General features: G+C 45.3%; 1 protein-coding gene across 2 annotated transcripts in view; it reads right to left on the reverse strand.

Annotated features, from left to right (window-relative positions):
- The window catches only part of pard3ba (par-3 family cell polarity regulator beta a), a 133,107-nt gene that overhangs the window by 10,530 nt on the left and 96,183 nt on the right, over nucleotides 1–26,394 (reverse strand). For both annotated transcript variants that reach the window (XM_083938336.1, XM_083938335.1), the window contains exons 20-23: nucleotides 26,052–26,159; nucleotides 25,503–25,784; nucleotides 17,591–17,702; nucleotides 2,865–2,941 (exon numbers count right to left, since the gene is read on the reverse strand). In XM_083938336.1, coding sequence (XP_083794462.1) covers nucleotides 2,865–2,941; nucleotides 17,591–17,702; nucleotides 25,503–25,784; nucleotides 26,052–26,159 — 579 coding nt within the window. The remainder of the gene's footprint in view (nucleotides 1–2,864; nucleotides 2,942–17,590; nucleotides 17,703–25,502; nucleotides 25,785–26,051; nucleotides 26,160–26,394) is intronic.

A 26,394-nucleotide genomic window follows, 5' to 3' on the forward strand; every position in this document is an offset into this window, starting at 1 on the left:
GCCGTGTGTGTGCTCGCATTTGTGTGTCCCCCCAAGCGTGGAGCCGATCGGCAGGCTGAGCTGCGCCCCAGCGTTAATGGCCAGTGGAGAGGGAGGCAAGAGCCAAAGTAGCACTATCACCCTCCCTGGGGCAAACCTCTCGACGCTGCCTCTTCCAGCCCTCTTTCCAAATCCTCTTTCCCAGACTTCTCCTGTTGGCTGCCGTGCAGTAGCTTTCGGCACTAAGTCCCAGGCTGAGGTCCACTTTCTTACCCTGCTGCTTTGGCATCCCTTCACGCCCAAAGAAACTCCTGATTTGAGAGGTGGGAATAGTCAGACAAATCTGGGTTGGGCTGCAGAAATGTTTTCCGATACAATCGAGGAAGTAAGAAGGTAACATGGCAAACTCCGACTTGCTGTTTATTTGACTGTGTGAAGGGGAATTTGTTGTGCTCCTTAAAGTTACAAAACTCTTAAACCAATGGGAAGAGAAAAAACACAACTACAATAACTACACTCATGTGCTTTTATAATGCACATATCAGCACTTAACAACACTGAATGTGGAATATTTAAATGTCTGCCTGAGCACCTTGAATCTCCTCTCCTCTCTCTCTCCATATGCTTCCATCTGTGAGGTGCTTTGCAACATCTCCTGTACTATCCATGCACACACATACACACATACACCCACTCACCTCCTTCACTCCCACCCCTCCAGCTGCAGCCCCAGCCGGCTCCACACAAAGGCAGGCCAAATGTATGCTAATGAGTGCCAGGCCAATGGTGGAGCCGCACTCATTTTGAGAGGAAATGGCTTTCAATAATGGCGGGCCCCGGGGGGATTTTGCACAAAGTTCAGCTCCACTTTGAAAAATGGATTCAATTCACTGCAGTGTCTGCTCTCTCTTTTTCTCCTGTTTTTCCCCCTTGATGAAAAAAAGGAATACATTTGCCTCCTCCTCTCGTATTTATTCTAGGGGGAGTCAGAGGGGTTTTAAGGACTGAGGAGTCGTGATTTATCTTAACAGAAAAATCAGAAACAAACAAACACGTGAGTTTGAATAGTGTTCAAACTCTAGCTGGCACTTTTTCTCTGCCTTGTTGGCTCTTTTGCTGAGGCAAATGTTCCCAAAAGCATGTTAACTGTACCCTTCCAAACGGATGGTATCCTGTGGGTCTTGGGCCTAAAATACTTCCAAGAGGAGAGGATGACTGTTAAATAACGGTGAGAACATTTTTTCGAGGTAATGAACATTATTTGAACCTGATTTCTCATATTCACACCTTCACGTACATTTAAGACATCTGCGCTGTCATGTTTTATACAATACAGTTAAACGTTACAGAAGAAAGAAACCTGCTTTTTCCATGTGTTTTTGGAAGACAGTTGAAGTATAACAACAACACTGGAACTACAGTAATGATTATTTTAATTATCTATTGATCCACAGATTAGTTTCCTATGGTTTGGCCTGAGAACCAGACAAATCTGCTGAGCTAATGTTTTATTTTCTCTGACAGATATGTCTGGTCCCCCTCCATACTGTGACAGATGTCCAGATGAAGAGGACCAGGTCGGCCAATCAAACATTTATCTGCCATTTATCTTTTCTAACTGTCACTAGGCAGCACTGATGAAATATGAATCAAGATTACTTTTCCCCACCTAAAGAGTTTTCAGAAACACATTATAGTGTGATGTTTACTTGTTATTTGATAACATTTGGGACCATGTCACAGTGTGAAATCCAAAGAAGTTCCATTTAAAATGATCTCCTCTTTTATTGCTTGAAGAAATTATTTAAAAGATTGATGTATTATCAAAATATTGCCCTCGAATAATCATTTCAGCAATAAATGCAACTTTCATTTCTGCCAGTCTGAATGGCTGGGAAGGTTTTCAATTTTCCAGACTTTGCTTTGATTTTATTACAGAGAAAGTTTCTTTAAGTGTATGGCATGACTTCTTTTTCTCTCCCTGCGTAACCGTACCTAAGCAGAGCCTGAGCTGTCAAAGGTTATGCAAGTCTCCCTTGGGTTTGTCTTCACAGCTACAGCAGGCTAATCTCTCCGTCCCTCTGCTGCTTGGTCATGTCCCTTCTCCAATCTGCTACTCTCCCGCAGATTCTCGGTGTGTCTCGTTCCCCCTGAGCCAGTGCTGATGTCTGCGCTCCCTGGTGCCTGTCATATCAGGAGGGGCAATAACCCATGAAATGACTGTTCTCTTTTTCTCACTCTTCTCCTCTCCATCCTGGTGTCCCCTCGCTTTTCCTCATTCTCCTCCTCTCACTCTCCTCGCACCATGCCACTCCACGCTCCGCTTAGCTGCTGGGGCCGCGAAACATTGCAAAGATGGCGTTTGCGCTCACGTGCACGAGTCAGGTAATACTCATTTTAGAGCTGGACTGTGTGTGTGTGTGTGTGTGTGTGTGTGTGTGTGTGTGTGTGTGTGTGTGTGTGTGTGTGTGCTGCAAAATGTAGAGAGGTGTGTGTGTGGCTAATTTGACCTGAGAACATTTTAACAGATATAAAAGACGCGTGCAGTTCCATTAAACCCACACTAGAGGTTATACATTATACATCCTTCATAAGAGCAAACCATCCTGTGTGTGTGTGCATGTGAGTGATCCCCCTGCCTGTACCCCGCTCTCTGGAGAGCTGAACGCTCCTATTCCTGGGATGAGTAGACACTCCCAAGGCAAACACTCCAGATTTAATTATAAGCTCCAAAGAGGATTAGTCTGTGCCGTGTGTGTGTGTGTGTGTGTGTGTGTGTGTGTGTGTGTGTGTGTGAGTGATGGAGACACAGGGAGGGAGTGGCAAGAAGTTATCCCTTCATTCCCTGCATTGAGGAATAAAAGACACACGCAGAGTGGTCTCACCTGGGGTGTGTGGGGTACTGTCGGTCCACCTCTTCGTAGCGGGGCGCGGGGCGAGATTCAGCTCCTCTGGGCGCCATCTGCCAGGAGGCAAAAGACAAGGAATGTGAGGCTCAAAAAGGTCCAAAGTTCAGTCACTTAAACAAGGCGGTGAACTCCCACCTCCCTCACTAGAAGCCAGTCAGGTAGAGATCTAACAAAAATGTGTTAAGCTGTGAGCGGATTCTAGGCCTACTGAAGCAGAACATATATGTCCTCGGGTTATATGTTTAACCTCAGGAGTATTTCAACTCAGCGGACGCTCATTGAGTCTTTTAAGCATGTGTGTGTGTGTTTGTGCGCAGCCGTGTGGTTTCAGTGGACACAAAAAAAAAAAAAACAAGAGAGGGAGAACTCCTGGAATGCCACACATGTGGTAACATAAACACATGTAACCACATGTAACCACATGTAACCACATGTAAGCGCCATGCCCCTCCGATGAACATGTGTGCGTGCGCGGTTTATTCAAATACACCGTTCATATGGAGAAGATTGCATTTAGAGGAGGTTTTGGGCGAAAGGGTTGTCCACGCTGTCATCCACACAGACACACACCAGGGAAAGATTGATTAAAGCCACGTCCGGGCTCAGGAGGTTAAATCTGGAAAGGCTGCTTACATGAAAAGGACTTCGGTATACAATAACAGGGTTCAGGTCATTTTTAGTCCTAGCTAAATCTCTTCTTCTTGGTTGTCTTTCTGTTGGCAAACAACTGTGGATTAAAGGCATCATGTCACAGCCAGTTTACTCAGCTTGGTCTCAGAAGGATAAACCTCTGTTCTGCCACCTCCTGCTCTACAGACTGGAGAGAAATTAAAGGGGGATTCTGGGTAAATGAGAACAGAAGGGTCCACTAGCATCAAAACACCAAATGAGGGACTATCTTTTAGAAGAATAGCTTTCCAGACACTTACAAAACGTGTTCTAGTAAGGTTGGTGTGGAAAACAATGCCTCAGTGTGGATTGAATCAAATTTAGTTGTGTATGTGTGGACACTTTGTAAGGTTACAACAACACAAGGGGGTTTAACTGAGGGGGTAGACAGAGATGAGAGAACATACAGTTTCAATTATCTGTAATCTAGGTCCTGGGCTCCGAGTTTCGACGCACAAACACAGGCTGTTTACTCAGTGGACATTTCATCGGTCAAACACACCATAAAGCACTGAAGCGTTACATCCACGCACCAGCGCGTTGGTCAAACACACCGAAGCAGCCGTACATACAATAACTGACATGTGCATGTGTGTACATAAACAAGCAATCACAGGTCTGACACACACACACACACACACACACGCACACGCACACGCACACGCACACGCACACGCACACACACAAATCTAAAGAGGTAAACAGCGATACCTTTGATCCAGGCCATCACAGCGACATACGCAGAATTTTATATCATACAAACTATAGAGAGTCTAAATGACTCCATGTGGGTCCATTGCTGTGTTTTTCATGTGCATATGAGTTCAAGCTCATTCTGCATGTCAATGCAGCAGCGGTGGAGCATTACCAGATATCATTAGCATGTCTCTGTAATGTAGGGAGCTCTAATGTCTCTGAATGGGAGCCAGGATGTGAAAGCACATCAGAGGCAAAGGCCGGGGCAAGACTCTGTTCGCTAAAGTTGCTTTGTGCCTTTGTGTGTGTGTGTGTGCGTGTGTGTATATGTGCATGTTAATATTGTGGAGGCCGGGGGAAGGCTTGTGTCAGGTTTAATATGATGTCGGGAGATGTGAGTCAGGTAGGAGACATTATGCAAAGAGATGCATAATGTGAGGTAAAGGAGGCATTAGTCTCAGCAAGAAGCTGGGACTCAGGTGGAAGACCTTCTGTGTGTGTGTGTGTGTGTGTGTGTGTGTGTGTGTGTTTGTGTGTGTCGAACCAGGCATAATACATCTTCTGAGTATAAAGGGGGGGCAGAAGGGAAGAGGAAATGTGTGTTTGGATATAATGAGTGAAATTATTTGTCCATTGATTGTATTAACATAACAGCCTGCAGCCATAGGTCTGATTGATTTGTTCGCACACACACTATGGATGTCATATGGATGCCCATTTACCCAAATTAGAAAGCCAGCTTTAGTGATAATGTGCCTTGAAATACTTCTGTGGCATACACACACACACATACACGCGCAAGTAAACAAACACACAGAAACAAGTCTCAGTCTCACCATGGCAACTGGTAAAACAGCAAAATGAAATTCACCCAGGTTGGAGTGAAAATGCAGCAGTCAGACTTCTGAGGAGGCGGTCAGTGAGCAAAAAGCCTCGTCTCCGGAGGTGGAGAGCGATGACACACGCTTTGCTATTCCTCGCACGCCGCGCAAGCTCGCATTCTCATCCTGAACCTGCGAACATCATACACTGTGCTGTGTGTGTCAAATGCATATGCATGTGGCATCTGTAAGAGGTCATCAGTGGAAAAAGTTAATGTCTTGTGCAGACAGTAGCTGACGGAAAGCCAGGTTCTCTCTGAGACCACAACACACACACACACACAAGACAGAGAGTTTCCTATTTCTCATGAGTGTCTTATGGGAAATGTGCAAAGCTGAAAGGCTTTGTTAATCTTGGAGTTGAATACGGCTGTGTGCATTTATTTGTGTGTAATCCAAACCCAAACCTTACAATCAGCAGATCTTGAGGCTGCTTTTAATACTCTGTCATCAGGGAAAGCAAATGAGCTTCGACGTATCAGCAACAATCTTTCACATAAAGTGTATAATTGTGTCGAGTCACTGCCGCAATTCACCAGCTGACAAGCGCTCTGGCAGAATGCTTGGAGCGTGTGCGAGTGTGAATGAGTGGAAAGTCACTTTTCCATTTTTCCAAATTAGAAAGCTTTGCCTTGACGGTGCCAGATGATACACATTGCAACACACATACACACACACACACACACCAATCAACTCTAGAAGCACAGCTGTCGCTTTCATCAGAAAGTATTGCCGGAGCTCAGGAAATTAATTTCTTGGAGCACTTTTGGCTCTGCTGTAAATTTGCAATGCTCGTATATACAATAAACCTCAAATGAGAGTCCAAGTACTTTGACACAATGCCTGAGCAGGGCTTTTATCCTGTGACTGAGATGCTCAGATTTGCCTTTTTCCAAACCGCTTTCCTGCGCCGTCTCTTTACAAACGGCATAATTAGCCTCCCGTACCGCCATCTATTCCATCCATCTTTTTCTTCCTCCCTACATCCATCTTGGATGCTATTTAAGCATGTGTCTCAGTGTGGAGCCTCTGCCTGGCGCCCCATGCCCACCTCCTGTTGGCAACCTCAACCCAACGCCCTGCATCCGACAGGCACAATGAGGCGGAACCAACCCCTATATCCATTCACCCCCCCTCCCCCATCACTGCGATGAGAATCTGCTGAATGAGAGGAGAGGGAGCAGATAAGACAGAGAGGGAAAGAACTGAGCTGGCACAAAAAGAAAAGATTAAAGATTTGGAGGAAATACAGAAAAAAAACACCAATATGTGTGCAACATATATGCAGACACTCACTCACATACAAGTCTGCATGTTTATGTAATGCAACATGTTGTTAAAACCATTGACTGCATGAAATATGGATGTAGTCTCCGTGATGTCACCCATAGGTTTCTGAAGACCCAAAATGAAGCTTGTATTGGTCCTGCTGTCGCCATCTTTGCGTCGCCTAACTAAGATGGGTAAAGAGGTGGAGCGTGGATTTTCTAACAAATCACTGGCCTGGCTGTCTTTCTCCAACAGAAAGTTTCTGATCAAAATTCAAACTTTGCAATGCTCTAATGAAATGCCTCGTTGGCATGGTTACCAATTAATAACCAACCAAATCTGGAAAAAAACCGTCAAAGCACTTCCTTCATGCTAAGCTGTTGGCACACCAGATTAGGCTGTATTAGGAGGCTCTCTGTGTGTGCGTATCTTAAACAGGAGGCTCACTTGCCCCCCAGTGTACACTAAACACTCCCACACCTGGACCCTGCTCACTCTCAGCTCGTTAGCAGCAGATGGCGCACACACGCACACACACACACACACACACACGGACCAAAGGTTACACACACTCAGACTGGAATGCAGTCTATTTTGGTAATAGGCCAATCTGCTGGTAATTGTCTTCATTGTTAGTGTTTGTTTAGGTCTCAACTCTTGACCTTAGAATGGCTTTAACATTAACATACAGTTGGGTTCGGACTTCGGCTGGATGTGAGTGTGTGTGTGTGTGTGTGTGTGTGTGTGTGTGTGTGTGTGTGTGTGTGTGTGTGTGTGTGTGTGTGTTAGTGTGCGTGTGTGTGCGTGCACGGTTTAATCTTCCTGTGTGGGGATGTTACAGGTAGTGTGGACTGTTTAGCTTATTAGCTGCATGAGATAAACTCGAGTTCACCGGGCTCTTGCTTATTTCCATCAGTTGCTACGTCTGCACGCAGATTGCTTTATCAGTCAGAATAAACTTGCTCTGCTTTAACCTTTCAAACTGTTTACACACATTTGAAAGGACATTTTACACTCACGGATATGTACGGATTTGTTTAAGTGGCTATTAGCCACAAACGCATTTTTCGACTGCTAGAAGATTGATATCACTCCTCAGGATGACGTGGACCGGGCCGGTTAAGTAAAACACTTGTGTTGTTATTACTGGGTTATTCTGATTGCAAACAGAATATCAGGTTTGATGGTAATTAAACTGCCTTCGAAGCAAATCAGTGACTTTTTAAACTTCCGGAAAATTGCCTTAGACGTTAGGAAGGGAACCTGCACGTGTGGGCAATCACATGAAGCTGTAATCAACATGCATCTTAAACCTGTTCCATGTGTGTGTCAGTGTGTCGGTGTGTATGTGTGTGTGTGTGTGTGTGTGTGTGTGTGGCCATGGCAGTGGCCATGGGGTGTTGTTTATTTACTGGAGCTATGTCCCTGTTACTCTACCCCCTCTGTGGGTTTGTTTGCCTCCCCACTGTTCACTGAAATAACATCCAAATACCCCTGTGAGCATGTGGGTATGTGTGCGTGTCGTTGGCTTCATTCTTCCCTCTCTAGCTTGTGCTGCCCCGAGAGGTAAGTCAAAGGGTGTGTGAGTGAGAGAGACAGTTTGTTCTGTGTATTTCTTTTACCAATGTGTGATACAACAGTCATACAGAGTGTGTGTGTTCGTGTGAGTCTGAGCGCAGCCTTGGTGCGCACACAAGCTGCAAAAAAATCACCAAAACATCGTCCAGCGGCTCTCGAGTCGTGGGTTCTGTGACGCAGCACGGGTTATTCAGTCTTCTGTTTCCCCCTCCTTACAGCAGCCGATTTGGGGATGTGGGAGTCGACACCACCACCACCAGTGAGGCTTTGATGAGTGAATCCAGATCCTCATGCCCTCCACTGGCCTGCTGCAAATGCCACGAGGTTGGTGCGTTTGACCTTCACAATATTTTGATACAACTCCTGCCAACTCCAGAGTTAGCTCCACTGGTTTTAAATGGTCCGTTCACCCAAAAACCATCAGCATCAGTATCCAGGGTTTCCTTCTTGCCTGTCCAAAACTTTTGGTAAAATGGCTCACAAGGTCCCACTAACACCTGGCTTTATTCTTTAGTGGGTAAGGTTACAGTCGGCCTTCATTCCTGGGACCAATGACCTCACAGTGGTCTCAGGTATTTATCTGCTCCAGCTCCAATCCGGAGTGATGGAAACCCGGAAGGACGCGCTCATTTTCACCCACTTTCCGTCACGATGCCATGAGGCCTGTTGCCTCCGTTGGTAACATCACATCGAGTCTTTGTCATCTCAGCCACATATCTCGTCCGTCTGCGTCAATGCTGGGCGCGGACATCGTTCCATCGTTAGTCAGCATCAAGTTTAAAAGAGGGACTTAATAAGTACGTCAGTAAGTAAGAAAGGCATACCTGCATACTGACAATGGGAAAGAAGTTGGAGACTGCCTGTTTTTAGCAGGTTTTCCCGCGTGTAAAAAACCTGCATTAACAGGCTAATATGGGAATTTTAGAAAAGGCTCCTCTATCTGTTTCCTTTTCTTGCAGATGGGAAAAACCTTAATTTAACCATTGTCTTTTTTATGAGCATTAAATGAAGAAATAGCTCAAAGTCAATGTTTTTTAAACCTTGTTTCAAAGCGAAGGAAAGTGACTGTAAAGGTGTACAAATGCAAAATGATGGATGAATTATCTGAGTAAAACGATTCAGAGCGTGAATTCATTGTCTTGACTTCTTTTGGTTAAGATGTTTCACTGTGACCTCAGCGAAAAGAGATGCACCCACTCAAAGCCAACCCTGCTTTAACACAAAAATAGACTGGTGACGAGCTCTGAAGTGAGAGCGGGCGCGAGTGAGAAGCATAATGGGAGATTTCTATCAACTTGCATACAGATCACACTCAGCAGTTTGCCCGTAGGCCAGAGACGAGCTGTGGGGATAAAGACAGACACCAAATAAGTCCCTGTGGGCCTACGTCGGCGCAGATGGGGAGGAGGGAGAGGAGGTGGGGGAAAAAAAATTAAAACCCTCACAAGGTTGCTGTGTAGCATTGGAATGAAGTGACTTAAAACAAAAAGAGGAGAGAGGGAGAGGAGTGTGAGCCTCGGGGGTGAGCTGGGGAGACAAGGACGGAGAGGAAGAGTCCGTGGATGGAATCGCTCATTGCGACTTTGCGAAGAGAAAAGAGGGAGAGCGGTACAAGACGTGTGTGTGAAAACTCTTGCTTGCAGTCGGCAGACTCATAATGCAGCAAATAGATGTTCACTCTTGTCTTTGTCTCCCAGGAGTGCGAGCAAGAGTTCAGCTTGTGCCCGAGGAGCCGAGGATGTGAAGCGATGGGTGGTCAAAAAGTTTGAAATGATTTAGGAATCATGAAAATGAATGAACCCCGCGTTCTCCGATTTTGCCTCTCGGCCGATGCATTCCATCAATACAGAGATGGTTTCTGGTAGTTTTACCTCTTTTAAAAGCACAATTGCTTTCAGAATATTCATGAAGCATCATATCCAGATAATGTGCCTTATTCTGGAACATTTAGAGGTCTCATAGTGTAAAACATAGGTGTCAAAGTCAAGGCTGGGATAATATTTGATTAGTATTAGAACCGGCCCGCACGCCACAGCCGCCTGCTGGTGTTATTCACGCACCAAAACTACATTACCCACAATGCAATGATAGCCCGCAAACTCACTGCAACGCCGCAAGTGGGCCGCCTCGGCTTCATTATTCGTCAGCATTCAGGGCAGATGTCAACTTTCTTATTGGTTCAATAGGTTATATGCGATCATTTGAATATGTTTTAATAAACATTGAACCAGTCCGGCCCTCAGCTTGTAGCAAATTAGTTTTTTTGGCCCTCTGATGTATTTGACTTTGACGTCCCTGGTGTAAAACGTGAGATGTCCGTGTCTCTTGATTAAAGAGTAGGTTGAGGTGCTATGTAAATACTGAAAGTATCAGAACACAGCACGGAGAAATGCACACAGTCCATATTCAGAAACTGTGTCTTTAAACGAGCCGTCCGGACTTCTGTACAGTTATGATGTCACAACTATTTTATATATAGGTAGAAAGTGCCCCTACAGTGCTGTCACACTCATTCCCCGACTGCAATGAAGTTGCAGCAGAGACGCAGATGTGAAAGACTCAGAACTACTGACCAATCAGAGCAGATTAAAAAAGTGTTCTGCCTCTCTTATCTGCTAACAATCAATATACAAATGCCTGCGTCAAAAGAAAATTTGTTTTCAGAAGCATCTTCTCCAGATAATGTGCCTTATTCTGCAACACTTCAATGTATCCGTGCAAGAAGCAATTACATCCAGTCTCACCTCCCTGGTAAATACTTTCACCTAAAGCGATCTTGCATGACTGAATATTGGACTAAATGGCTTGTAAAGATGTTCTATCTTTGCCGCGCTGCTCTTATTTTATAATTATCACCTCAACAGTCTCCTGTAACCTCCCGCCTTATTTCTCCTCTATCATTTTCCTCCTGTTCAGCCTGTTTTCCAGTAGCTGGTCACAGTACTGTAGCTTGTTCTGGGTTTATTCTGGGGTGTATGATCCAAACACAATCTTGTGGCGGGGGCCTGTGCAATTATACGGGCCAGAATAGCACCGAGCCCGGTACCAGAGATTCAGGGCTGACGGGCAACCTTTGATCAGCGTAGGCTTCGACTGCTGCACGGGGCTTATGAGGAAACCAGGATCAGGAGGCTGCATTTCTTGTAATTACTGAATTACGAGATTTTCCTCAAAAAAAGTTTGTGTGTGAGCTGCCAGCATGGATTTGGCTGAAGCCTCCTACAGCGAAATGAACTCTAAAGAACAGCTTTGGTTCGGCCAAAGCGGAGGTTTTGCGAGCCCTTTGATGGTGACAGTGTGTGTGCGTGCATGTGTGTACATGTTGCCTTTTCATGGCTTATTGTGGATTGTGTGTCGTTATGTGTTTGCGGTATGCTACCTCTTAAAAGTATGTTATAAAATGTGTGTGAGCGGGCGTTCAGTTTGTGGCCGCGCTCGTTTAAACGTCGTGTGTACGCATGTGCACATGTTTTGTGTTAGTGTGTGTGTGTGTGTGTGTGTGTAGAGTCAGTCCAGAGTACGCTGCATTTTCTAAACTTGTGAGCATGTTTGTGAAAAATAGAAAGCAGGACTTAATCCAAGCCAATCCAACTTGCTTAGACGTCTCAAATGCAGCTTTTCTCATGGGGATTTTGTGTGTGTGTGTGTGTGTGTGTGTGTGTATGTGTGTGTGTCTGTGTGTGTTTAAGACGGCAGGAAAGTGACAAGGATATAAAGAAAGAAAGATGTTGAGGGATGGTGTGTGCCAGCCAGTCATCCTTCTCCCTTTTCCTCATTAAAATATGGCAGGTGCGTCAGTAAAAACCTCAAATTCACACACACACACACACACACACACACACACACACACACACACACACACACACACACACACACACACACACACACACACACACACACACACACACACACACACACACACACACACACACACACACACACACACACACACACACACACACACACACACACACACACACACACACACACACACACACACACACACACACACACACACACAGGGCATATGCTAACCTGATTAACACTAACATTAGACTAACATTAGTGCAGCCTCCTTCAGAGAAACACCCCCGGACCAGCTGCTCTCTCTCCCTCACTTTCTTCCATATGCACAAACTAGCATCTTGGCCTCCCACGCTCTCCTTTCTCCAATTCATCTTCTTTTATAAATACCAGTTTTTAACAGTTGATTTGAAAAAGTTCCTAATTTATTGGACAGCGGCGCAGAGAGAGAGAGAGAGAGAGAGAGAGAGGGAGAGAGAGAAGGATAGAGGGCTGTGCATGAGATGGAGGCCAAAAGAGTACAGAACATTCATTTACAAGATAAATATGTATTTCAGTTGAACACGCAGCTCCCTTTTTGCGCCCTTGGGTAGACATTTAAAGGTCTGCACTCAGCATGCAACAGCACCACAGCATCAATTTCCACCTATATATAGTATAGTTCTGTACGTACTGTGCGAATTTCTCTGTGGGTTGAGTGTTTTGATACTTTCAAAGTATTTATACAGCACCTCAACCTGCTTTATAACATAAAAAGACATGGAAATCTCACTTTTTACATTATGGGGTCTTTCATATCATGTTCAAGATCGTTCCATGGTTGCCTCACTCTAAGCAACCTGAAACCATCTTTCTCTCCTCCCCCGCTCCATTCCTTCAGTCGTTTATGTCTATGCCTCCATGCGTCTGTCAGTTCTGTCCCATCTGTCTCCTCCTCATGCCAATCCAGCTTCCCCTCCCTAAATGTGCGATTCCTCAGCCAACCCACCTCCCTCCTAAGGCGCCTCTTTAACGCTTATTTGCTTCCACTTTTGCTTTATTGCTTTGTCATGTTCTCTCCGTTCCTTATAAACACATATGTTCTCTGTACCCCTCTTGCTTTCCGTGTATCTGAGTGGCTGCCTTGCTGCAACTCCTCCTTCCCTGTTTCCCATTCCCCTCCTATTCTCTCCCTCGTTTACTTGCTTCCTCACTCCTCTCTCCCATGGGTCCCCCTCTTGTCTTTATAAGCAGCTTTCTGCTGGGCTACAGCAGTTTTTTTGTGGCAGCTTTTTCCCCCGACAGTGGGCACACAGCGGGACTAGCCTGCCAACACATCCATTACACCCCCATGCTCTGTGCGAGCGTGTCTTTGGTGAGTGAGACAGAGAGGGGCTGAATGGCTCACAGCAGAAGGTGTGTGGTAAGGGGAGGAACTTGAAGGTGAAAGCAGTGGCGGCCAGTTGCTGCGGCACGGCAGGCGCCAACAAATCTCACCAGTAAACAAAACTAATTTTGAAGCGGGTTCACATATGGAAATCTGCTGCTGATAATAACTTTCTGACGTTGTTTCGTACATTGCGTTCAAGTTCCCAGATGAATACGTGCACATGCGCAAACATCCATCGGGGCGTTTTCGCCTGTGGGCATGAAGCATCCCGCACAGATCACCAGTGCCTGTACGTGTGTGCGTATGTGTGTGCGTGTGTTTAGGCCATCTATCACTGTGACAGGCTGGCGCGTGTTTACTTAATGATGTGGGGGTTTATTTATGAAGTGATGGCCGACGTGTGGGAGGCAGAGAAAAAAAAGTGAGAGAGAGAGAGGGAGAGAGATTGAGACAGCCCGAGGATGTGACATTAAAATATCATCAAGGTGATGGATGTCCACACACACACGACATTAGAGAGAAGTGCAAAAAACAGCTGCGCAACGGATGACAAGTCGTATCTGGACTTGGGTGAGTGTCTCTGTGCGTGTGTTTTATAATGACTCTGAGTGTGTAGTTCCCTGTGTGGTGTTCTGTGACTTCTGCGGTCATTAAGGTGTCTCGTGTGCTGCCACGGTTGTTTACGATTCATAGGGTAATGAGTTGAAGATAAGATGCATGAGTTTGTGTGCGTGTGCGTGTGTGTGTGCGTGTGTGCGTGTGTCCGGCCTGTGTGTCTTTGTCACACTGGCTAAACAAGATTCAGGCTCACTGTGTTATGCGTGGTCAGCTAAATTGCACATAAACTACATCTACATTATAATAAACATGCCATAGACATGCAATGAGGACTACAGTGAACAAAGATGCATATTAGATGTCCTATAATGACCACTAGGGGGCAAATAGGCCAACAGTTACAGAGAGAAAGGAAGAAGAAAATGAGAAATACATTATCAACAAAGACAAAAACAATGTGATACTTGTGATACTTAAACCTCTAAAATCAAAGTGAGACAATACAAATTAGTGAACCACAACTGCATCAATTATGTGAATATCCCTCGATTGTCATTCTATTTGGCAGATATTGCAAACATTTTAAAAACAAAATCATTTCAGACTCCTGGGAACATGAAGACTAGCATTACAATACATTGTACAGTATTGATATCATCTATATATCTGCATCGTTGTGTGCGTCGACTCACTGTCGGAGGAAAGAGAGAGCAGAAAGAGCAGCTGGTACCCATGTATCCATACGGCGGAAATGGAGGATTCAACCATTTTAAAATATGTAGCATCGAAAATCGAAAATGTGTAAAATGCGCAAATTCATTTTCAAGTCAGTCGAGTCAAAAGGGACCAGAAGGCTGTCCAGACTCAGACAAGTTGCCCAAATAGACCTGAAGATAATAGGAGCTGATCCAAATGTGGTCGTCTAGCACAGAACCTCTGATGGTTCAGTTATGATAAACTGTATGAAAGCAGTGCAGATATGTTACTGCGTTGATAGAGCTTCATCAATGTAGGGACTAACACACGGGATATCTCGGTTGCTGCTTTGTTTTTGACCATTATTTTTAAAAATCAGTCTCACTCACGAGAGACACCGTACTTTAAGGAAGCTACATCGAGTCTTCCTTTATATAAGAAGACTAACTATTGTAGTCAGTTATTGAAATATTGAGTTAGAATCATAAGCATCGCTCCCAACGTCTAGAAAAAGAAACTGCTCATGCACTTTTGTGGCTTAATTGGCCATCAGGACATTACAGAGAGCCTATCATTAACATATACTGAAAATAGAGCCAGAGAAGGGGACAGTGTGATTGTCATAATTACAAGTGTGACCTATCCACAGACAGAGAACATGGGGGAAGGGTCAAATTAGAGACAGATAGATAGACAGGGACACGGAGGGAGAGGAGGCTTATTGGAGAGAATGAGGAAGGGACATGGAGTCCTTTTTGAAGACCAGATTTAGCAGTGCACACACACAAACTCACACGCGCACAACTCACAACTCCACCTCCAGATCATGTAGATAGACAGCCGCTGAAAGAATAAACAAAGACATGAATAGATACCGTAACCGCAGTCTTTTATCCTTGCTTTTGTTTACGTTAGCTTAGGTTATACACACGCGCACATGCACGCACGCACACACACACACACGTCTTCTCTTTCAATCACGCATAAACCACTCAGAGAGGGAGAATGGTGCTCCTGGCCTTGTGTGGAGAGCTAGGAAAAAACCTTTTTAACCATTCAAGGCTACAGAAACGGCTGAGCGTTAAACGAGCAGCGCAGCGCTGGTGTTTGGAGGTGGCGGCAGCTAAAAGGCAGACCGCACAAGGACAAAGCAAGTGAATGCCGCGCTCAAGTGGTCTGCATTTACGCCATTGTCATACCACACGGAGAGAGAAAATAGGTAAATGTGTGTGGACTAATGTCCTGGTGAATGGAAAGGTGCGGACGCTGTTAAGTCCACTTTGTCAGCACTTGAAGGGGAGCAAGCGTCAACGGAAACACTCCATTATGTCTTTCCTACACTCAAACAAGACTCCTGTTTCATTATGTCGACTTATTTAGTCTAGCTGTAAATGCAAGACTCTTCTAAGACTGGTATAAATGTATTTGATTTTCTTAAAGGCAACGTAGAGAGGCACGAGTGTGTATCATGCGCCTGTGTGCGTTTCTGTCCATGTCGTCCGTACAGATGGAGGACTCACCCGAGTCGACATAAACAAAAACGAGTACAAAAGCTCAGACTGTGGTAAGGAGATCTATTCATGTCTCTGCTTATTCTTTTGGTGGTCATGTCTCTACAGGGTGTGTGCGTGTGTGTGTGTGTGTGTGTGTGTGTGTGTGTGTGTGTGTGTGTGAGAGGCCTGCAGACACTACTCAGGGGCGAGGAAACTCTTGGAAAAGCTTCAGCTTGTACAAAAAAAATTGATTTATAGTTTTAAAATATTATTTCACAGTACCTTTTTCAGCCATCCCGTTGTGTTTCAATACATTCCATTATCATCTTTTTTTTTACCCAATATAACTTCCTGGGTGTTTAACTGTTTCTATTCTCGCTTTATACGTGTGTGTGTGTGTGTGTGTGTGTGTGTGTGTGTGTGTGTGTGTGTGTGTGTGTGTGTGTGTGTGTGTGTGATTGTGAGTGGGGTGTTTCATTATCGGGCTCCTCAGGGGAGGATCCCACTGCTGCCTTTCACCGCTGTCTGTTTTTTGGGTGAAAAACAACAGATCAGAGGTTGTGCCTCGTGCTCGCTGCGCTTTAATTGCATCAGAGTTTCGGTACCGACTGAGTCGCGGCGAACCGATGGCAGAAACACATGCTGCACTGGGATGTGTAATGAGTGATGAAGCCCCTGCAGGCCTCAAAGTAAGCATCCGTGGTGTGTGTCTGCGAGCGCCTAATGAAGATGGGTTCTCAGAGCTTCATTGCTCGATAAACACATACAGCACAATAAGCGAGGAAACGAGCACAGCGGGATGCGGGTTGTCTCAGGTGATTGGGTATCGGAGACGCTGTCAGTAAATCCATCCCATATTTGCGAGATGCCTCCGCTCCTTCCTTTGCTCAGTTGTGTCATTTAATAGAAAAAAAAAAAAGAAATCTAGCTCGGAGGAAATGTCTTCGCAAAAGACCCTGTGGTTCTGATTGGGATCAAAGTGTGATTTTCTGCATCCGTGGGCTCGCTATTAAAAAAATTCCATCTTCAAATGGCTGATAAATGGCTATTGATTTCCATGGTGAGTATGCGGAGTTCGGGAGTGTACGGAGGTAAATGAAATGAATCCTCAGGCCGGATCGATGCAGGTTCAGGGACATTTAGCAGTGCAGCTTGGTTAGGAGAGGCAACTACAGAGAGATTTCAGCCCATTGTTGTCCTTGCCAAAATAAGAAAGAGAGAGAAGAGGGAACAAGGACAGTAATACCGGAGAGGAAAAGTGGAAAAGCAATAAGAGAAGAGAGAGGGCTGTGGTGCAGAGCTAAAAGAGAGGGTGGATGGAAATGTCACCGGTCTAATAGATCTCTCCATAAACTAAATGAGGAGGAGAGCGGGCGGCGCCTCGGTGGCACACAGCACCTCAAAATGTTAACAAGAGAGCTGAAAATAGCCCGAGAAAGGCACAGGGGAAAACAGGCTGGGCTCACAGAACACTGGAGTGCTCTGGAGACGTGGACACACATATACCTGCCTTTAACATCTCAATCTTTTAAACGAGTGTCCAGTGTGGGTGTGTGTTTTTCTGTAGAACATGTCCTTCCAAGGTGTTCTGATGGATGTTTAGGGCAAGAAGCAGAAATGCTCTTTCTGCAACAACTAAAGGACTAAAAAAAATGTCTAGGCTACACGCCCACAGGCATGAACACTCACCCGGTGTGGATCGTGCTCCAGGAGTCTGCGTCGCGCGGCATCTAGCTCGTCGTAGCCTGGAGCGGCTCGGGCCTGCAGGTACTCCCTCCGCAGCACCTGGAGACGCTGATCACTGCAGAGAGACGGAGAAGGAGGTGGAAATTAAGCTGGAAAGGTGGTGTTTTGCAAACCAGACAGGCCCTAAGTTGACTCCCCGTTGGGCCTGAGAGATATTTTGCTGATTTAAATCCAGATCTGTGCAGTGGCAATGTGGCCAGTGTGTGCAGATGAATGATGTACGGCTTCCCCCTGTGGCTACAGTGCACGCAACCTGGAGCGCCGGATCCACTGCTATCAATGCTATACACAAATATAGGTGGTGTTGTTGCTGTCATTCCTCGGCTGCAATAAATGAAATCAAATTGAGAACTAATTCCACAATAAACGCTTTAATTTCCACCACAGCAGGGGGGTTAAAAAATGAAGAAACAGCCAGGGGTAACATGGTGCATTCAGCTTAATCCTTTCTTCAATCCACCTGTATTTCTTTCTTTGCAGCGACAACCCCTGACAGCACAGGGAAGACTGACAGGCAGACAGATAATATCCACAAAGCACTGCCTCTGAGAAGACATCAGCGCCTCAACTGAACTTTCTACAGCTGACAGAGAAAACCAAGGTGAGAACAGTGGAGCAAAAAATAGTATTAAAACATTTGATGGATGTGCCTTTTCAGTTAAAAGTCAGATGCTGTCGACCGGTGCAGCCCGGCTCTCTCCTTATTGAACACAGAGACACGCTGACAAGTCAACAGCCAAATTATCCTGCTAAACCTGACCTCTGCAGGAGAGTGAAACAATAATAAAGAGGCGGCCGCCAGCAAAGGGACTCAACTCAGGACAGAATGAGGCCAAAATTTTAAAAGAAACATTATCGTGCTCACTGGACCTTCATGCCCGACAAGCTACACACACCTGAGCGTGCAGAACTGACACAAACAAGGGTATGGGCGCGCACACACGCACACGCACACACACACTCACACAGACACACGTACACACACACACACACACACACACACAAAAATGGTGCGCCTGAGTGAGCACAATCCTTCAGTATGTGCGACCAAAGTATGTCAGTGCTAGCGTTTATCTGTGTTTACTTGCTGCATTGGAAACGGGTATCTCATATTGACACTGGTATGATATTTGCTATTTCGTCCTGAGGAGATACACACACACACACACACACACATAAATAAATATGTATATAAATATACTATATATATACAAAAAGATTAAAAAAGCAACCTTCCAACCTTCCTCTGCATCTGTAAAACTCAAAGACCCTTCATAGCTACACGCGGGGAAGGCCTTTGTCCGACACGTAAACACCCACATAGCCTTCATCAAACCGGCAATGTGCCGTACATTCTAATGGTCTGACCCCCGGGCAGATATTGACCGAAACGGAGCGAAGGAGAGAGAGAGAAGGCCGAGAGACACAGAGCGGATAGAGAGGTTCATTAGTGAAGTACATAGCTTACGTGTTTAAGTCTCTCTTGTGACCCTGCCTTTAATTAGAAAAATCTGTCTCCGAGTGTGCGCTTGTGTGTGAAGAGAACCTCAGGAATGTATAAAAGTCTGTATTTTCTGTTTGCATATACAGTAGCTTGTAATTTAGTGTGTGGGACACTGTGACAGCGCGTTTGTGCCTGTGTGTGCCGATGCTGTGTTACAGCCTTCTATGCAGCTCAGTGGGGACTGAGTCACGCGCGCTTCTGTGCCAGCGTGTTGATATGCAAAGTGACGCAATTATTCTTGTCGAAGATGCCCAGGACACAACACTCACTCCTGCTAGCTGTGTGGAGTTTCAAAAAAAAAAGGGAAAAAGTTACAGAGGCAGCTGAGATGCTTCTTCTTTATAAAGATGGATATCTGGGGCGGAATTAAGCCGTGCTAATTGTTGCTTCTTCAGATTGGTTTAATGGTTGGTTTGAACACTTCGCTAATCAATACTAATCTCTGTCTCCCCCCAAAGTGCTGCGTCCTGCAGACAACCTTGCTGTTAAGATATTCACACTTAATCTCCCTGTATTATTTATTTATTCACTGATTACTTGCTTTTTATTACTCTTACTTACCCTCAGCCGCCCACCACGCACAAACAAACAACCAGACCCTCGGAGAATGGATGCACGGAGCCAAGTTGAGATGTGTTGTGGTTTTTTCTTCTTTTCACGCCACCCCTCTTCTACTGAACCCATTAGCCAATCCCTGGGCCCGTAATTAGGGCTGCCATTTTGATTGAGCGTGTGTGTGTCGCTCTCCCGGTGAAACAACACTGTAATTATCTCATTATGCTGTGGCCTCCATCACTGACAAACGCCAAATATTATCATATTAATAGCTGAAGGCAGAGGCTGATTCTGGATAAAAACATTTAGCGGGAGGGTGGAGGGGCTTGAGTTTGGTTGAGTAGCACTTTGAGGGGTTGACAATTCAGCGGGCTGCTTTACAAACAGTGGCAGAAGAGGGAGAGAGGGATGTGTGTATGTGTCTGTAAAAGCAGACACGTGTTATATCCTGTGTGTGTGTGTGTGTGTGTATGTGTGTGTGTGTGTGTGTGTGTGTGTGTGTGTGTGTGTGTGTGTGTGTGTGTGTGTGTGTGTGGAGAGACAGGTAGGCCTCCCAGTTGTCATCAGCAGCTAATAACCGCTGCTGATTGCCTGTCTGCAGAACCGAGGCCGACTGCATGAAAACAACACATCTAAGCTTTAGTGATTTTTCTCAACAGAGCAGAGTCAGCTGGGCTCGGACAGGCCGAAGACAAACCTCCAGGTTAGCTGCACATACTGGGGCGATACAAGCCAGAATAAACCTTTAAGCAGATTGTGTCAGTGACCGGGGCTCTGTACTAATATTCCTGACACAAATATGTGATGTACGTAGGTGGTAAGTTGGTGTCTTGTAACCTTTAAATAGACCACATCTAATCGGTACATCAATACAGTCTTATTTTTCTACCGTAGCTCAGCCACAGAAATTGCTACCACTTAAGTCAGACCTGGTTTTCCTCATATTTCATCCATATTTCAGAGTATCTGACTATGCAGGTTGATCTGAGAGCGCGGAGAGAAGAAGAAGTGGAGGAGGAAGACTGAACGAAGAGAGGGAGAAGATGAGACACAGGAGCAGCAAGTGAACGGCGCATCAGAAGACAGAATGAGAGCAAAAAACCAAACCAAACAAGAAAGACGGAGACGGAAACTTGGAAAAGAGTGAAAGGGAGAGCAGGGGGAACTGGAGTGAGAACAAAACCGTCTGCTGTATGAAAGCGAGCGGGAGGGAATGTGTGAGGAAAGCAACTATCCCGTGGTGTTAGCCAGTGTGGGGGCAGATTAATTAGGAAGTGTACGCTGCTGCCGGCTGGTATGGCGACTTCTTCTTGCTGCTGCCAGCTGATTTAAACACAACGCACTAGGGGGAAGAAAAAAAGAAGCTCAGGCAGGCAGTTTTGCAGCCTGCGTGCTGGAGGTAAGCACACATCAAAGTGTGCGGCCGATGTTAGGCTTCCTGGTGTAGTATTGGGAAGAGACAGTCAGTGGAGCTCCAATGTGGAAGTGATGGGAAAACAAAGAGGGGTTTAATTCCCACCCCCCCGTATAAAGATATGTCCCTTTTTATACTGTCTGAGCTCCAGTGTGTTACCATTTTGAGTCTTACTGAAACCTGTAACCATTCGAGATCAATGTCCAACCTTAGCATTCAAGGTCAATGCCTAATCTTAATCATTTTGCGAGAGTTTAGCAATTCCAGGGTTAGCATTTAGCCTCAACTCAGCTTCACTCCCACGTGCAAGGATCAGAACATAAGGAGCCATCTAATTTGCATAAATACTGCCGTGATGCAGTACGGCCAAGGGCTGACAATATATAAATGACATAGACATATAAAAATGTCTATCGTAAATATTTTTTTATACTTGGTGTGCAAAACGATTGTCGTGTGTTGACGGTTGTGGTCATACTGCCGAGCCCTTGTTCGTCTACTGGTTTTTCAACCTTGCAATAAAATTGATACAGAAAAACATGTATATAATCAACATTTTTAGGTGGTTTTTACGTTGTATATCATCATATTGCGCCGCCCTGATGAAATGTAACCCAAGCAGAATTGGTCTTGCACTTTTTGTACGGATAATGTTCAAGATCGAAGCATCAGATACAGAGATACCCTGACGTTCAGTCCTTAAAATGTGTCACTCCCCAAAAGCACTGTATACTACACTTCCCATAATGCAACTCCAAGCATACTGTCTCACACTTAGGCCACCCATTTAGAGCCACAACTATTTCCACAACAGACGTATTACTCATTTAGCATCTGTGTTCTGTGTTTTAGTGCAACGCCATAAAACAAGAAACGTGATTAACTCGAACTCTTAATCTGACACTGGCTTCCAGTAACCTCCGCGTAACTGACCATGAACAAAAGAAAAGCTAGGAGCTGCTCCAATTCAAAGGGGAAACATTTTAATTGCGAAGATAGGGTTCCAGTAAAATAGGCTTTAAAGGCATAGAGGACTTAATGTGCAGTCTACACTAATGATGTGTTGTTTTCAAGGGAACAACTTATCCTTTCTCTTTGAGCTCTTCCTCAGGCAGGTGTTGCCTGACAACTAAATCCACAGACAAAAACAAGAGAATGTGTTTTGTGTTTGCCGTACAGAAATAGTGACTTTCTGCATCTGCCTTAATGGGAAGTCTCCTTATATAATGTCAGTTTTGCACACTGTTGCCTCCTGTCTTTTCCCTCTATAGGGGGTAACGTGTCTTCAGGGTTGCACCAAAACCGCAGGGAGGAAAAAGGAAGTCTACATCCAAAAGACCTCGTAGCTTCTTTCAAAAATGGGTCAAGTCTGTCCACAGCGATTAGAGGATCGGTCACGGTGTCAGGTAAACTCGGCGCCATGTATTCCTTGTGCCACATGGTAGAAAAACTGTGCGGATGCTCACCGATGTGTCATCAACTTGTCTTAGCTTACAAGCTCACCTTCATCTTCCTTTTCTTAGCGCAATGGTGCATTTTTTACAACACAACTCTCTCACAAGTCTTTACATCGCTCTGCTTTTCGGCCTCTCTCTCTTTTCCCTCACTCCTCTTTCATCTTCATCTCCCTGTTTCTTGCTCCGGCTACAAAGAGTGCCTTCTGGCTAATAAAATTTGACAAGCATAGCTAACCTTTTTTCTCCACAGGTCAGCCTCTAGCATAGCTCTAATCAAATGTGACGCCCATCACGGCGCACACCTGCCATTGAAGGCCTAATGAAAATGTCCAACAGTAAATTAGGGAGACAGCGCCGGAGTCCACTGTTGAGGGCCTTGACAGGAGGGGAGAAGTGGAGGAGGAGGAGGAGGCACTAACATGTCTCAGTTGGCAAAACTATGCACACAGTGGGCGCACAGACACACCCATTTATCTTTAAGAACATTAAGGTAAAGCTATATTAGCATTAAGGATGTCCCACGTGTATCATGAGCACATCTCTCCTCAGCATCATTAAAACGGTGTAATGTAAAAGATGAAAGCAACCTGATATGTTGTTCCCTTGGAAACAATAGAAATGTTGCACGCTGCAGCTATCAATGACTGCTTTGTGGGAACATAAGGCACTTGTAGTAGGGAGTGAAAAGCAGACTTGCACTTATGTGTACATGCGCACACACGTGCACACAGTAACTAAGCTCACACCTATCATTTCTGTGCAGCTGGACCACACACAACACGGTTGCTAGGTTACACTTGGCTTCCTCGCAGAAATATTACATGTGGGTTGGCTGTGTGTGCATCTATTTTGAACCGTGTGTGAATGAAAGGCGCCCGGGCTCCGGCTGTGTGTGTTTTAACAGATGTACCAGCTTTGTGAATGAGCGCCCGTCGTCCGAGCCGCAGGTGGTGGAACAGAACTGGAAATAGCTGGCGATGAGGAGGCATGATGTGAATGGGCGCGACCGTGAAATACATCTGAGGTCATCCAACATTGGCCGGCTATGGTATTTAGCTACGGCGGCCGTGATTTAGTTATTTGAGTTTCTAAAAAACCAACATGTGAAGTTAACAAGGCCCCTCATCCACCGTGCTAATGCTAAAGACTATCTTATATACATTTTGATCAAAACAGGGGGCGCAGGATGGGCATGTGACGCACAGAGAGTGGAAAAAAGAGAGTGACAGGGTTGGAGAGAAAGTGAGGGAGAAAGCAGGCTGGTAATGAAGTACCCACCACTAGTGGATGAGAGCTAAAGTGGTCTAACAGATCTGTCAGGCTGCTAGACTGTGGCTAATTATCCCTCCTCCTCTTTTGTCTGCATCCTCTCCTCTGTCACTTCTTCCCTCTCGAATTGACTCTGCCTATCTAAAGCGTTTTCTCTCTACCGCTCTCTTTCTCTCCCTTTTGGCTCTTTCTCTACTTTCTCTTTCCCCCTGCTTTCTCTTCTCTCTCCGTCCCTCCGTCTGCCACTTCCTTCCATTCCCATCTGTCTCGTTTCCATGTCCAACCTCTCTCCCTCTGTCTCTGCATCCTCTCTTTTTCTGGATGAGATTCTGTGTCTGGGGCTTAGTTCTTGATTTGCAAGTCAATAGTAATTTCTGTCAGAGAGTTTAAGTTGAGAGAAGGTTTAATGTGGCCTGCATTATTTCACATGGGAAATCATACATTTGCATTACAATCCTCTCTAGAATTACTTCCCTTTTCTCTCTCAAAACTGGTTGAAAGTTATCTTGGCGCTTTGAAAAAACTTCGGCAGTCATAATACATAGTAAACCCTTACTTACGCTGAAAACTGAGGGCTCTGACACCTGAATATTAGGATACATAATAAGTTTTACTCACTTTCAAGCTCATTTTGTCATAATATTACTTTAATGGCCTGTTAAATCTTTTTTGAATGGCATAAATGAAGCTCAAACTCGCGATGTCATACAAACAGACAAGGCAACGGAGGAGGAAATTAGTGGATCCTCCCACTAAATTTAAGCTGAGTACGCACTTCCAAATCTCATAGTCATTCTTTCATTTCAGAACCAACGCATAACCCGTAGACATTATTCACCACCTCGTATTGTCTCAAATATTTCCAGTGGTATTCATTTCACATTCGCGTCGAGAGCTAGCCACCGGGGATTGCATCTGCTGAGAAAACCATTATAGTGCCAAGTGTGAACAGACAAGGATACAGCTGTGGCCAGACATTCAAAGAACGCTACACTGAAGAGAGGGCAGAGCGGAGGAAATCCTGTGCTTTCAGGGATGTGTTCTGCTGCACCTGGGCCCTGTATATACTTGAGAGTGAGTGTTTGTCAGGAGGGATGTGGGTAAGAAATCGAGATGCAGTATGCTATACTACAAATAGTATTTCTAAAGATTGTGGGGGGACTCCCGACTGAGACCGGAGCAAATTCTTAAAAGGAAAGAAAACATGCAAAACATTACTATTACACTCATTAGTTGCTTGTGATTGTGGAAAATGTGACTCAAATGACGCTAGTGTCATGCAGGAATCATGTTTTTGGAGATTTGAAAGATTACAAAGGTTACTCAAACACATCAGAAGAGTTACATGAATCATGCATGACATTACTGTAAACATATGTGTGGGTGTGTGTGCATATGTGAAGATGCATCCATGTTTTATGCATTTTCCGGCTCGGCAGCGCATGAATGTAGATACGTGCAAATACATCAGTCATGCCGGTCAAGCCGTGGTCCATGACCTTGTGTGTACACACGTACATGCACAACTCTGTGTATATGAAGAGAACTATGGATGCAAATGCAACATGCTGGTGAGGTAAACTCAAAGAAGGAACCAGCAGCTGTTGGGTATAGAAAAATGTAAATGATCAAGTCCCCCACCCTCCCCTCTTTTACCTGTCTGCCGGTGTTTGATGCTGCTGAGGTGGGGGTCTGGACTTGTTGACCTTGGCGTACAATCCATCCAGCTCCTCGGAGGAGGCCTGAAGCGAGCTGGATCCCCCTATCAGCGCCGCCGGGGAGGGTGTGCGGCTGATAAACTGCTGGGGCGAGGGTGGCTGTCGGAAGTTGTTGATACGGGCGTAGTTGGGGTCGCTGTCGTCATCTTCCACGTCCGGGAAGGAGGACGGGTCGGGGGTGAGTTGGCCGAACTGGATCTCAGCGTAACGTGGATCGTAGCTGTCGGAAAGGAGGCAAAACAAATGCTTCACTTCATAATGAGCTTCTCTTTTTAGTCTTGGGCGCTATAGTCAGGAGCTACACTTTCAAACGAGCAGATGTTTTGGAGAACCAGATGTTGCTGCATCAGGATGAAGTTGTCTGAGTTGTACTGAACTTTATGGCTCGCTCAGCACTTTCCTGTGTTGTAAAACCGTCTCATTTGACACTCTAAACTGTTAGAAAACCAACACAGAGCCGTATTTCACCCCCGGGTCTGACTCATACCTGTCTCTTTCAGGGATCCTGTCCACCTCCTCTTCACTGAGGGCCTCCAGTTTGCTTCTGGAGGCTTTGGCAGCGTCTTTGCTCTTGTCGTCTTTCTTCTTACCAAACCTGGACAGGACGAAAAGGGACACGGAAGGTGAGTTTTAAATGTCCAGGAGTTCCTTACGTTGAGCCAGATGTGCTTTTATTGTGGAGTTTATGTATAACAGAGCGTGCACGAGTTGATGAAAGATGCTCTCTAGCTCACTCACACACACATACAGCTAGGCAAATTCATTCTTACTCCTGTATTCATTAGTGGCTTTGCCTGGAAAAAGACTGCTTAATGATAGATATGGTTATA

This window comes from Echiichthys vipera (genome assembly GCF_963691815.1).
Source record: "Echiichthys vipera genome assembly, chromosome: 23".
Classification (NCBI taxonomy): Eukaryota; Metazoa; Chordata; class Actinopteri; order Perciformes; family Trachinidae; genus Echiichthys; species Echiichthys vipera.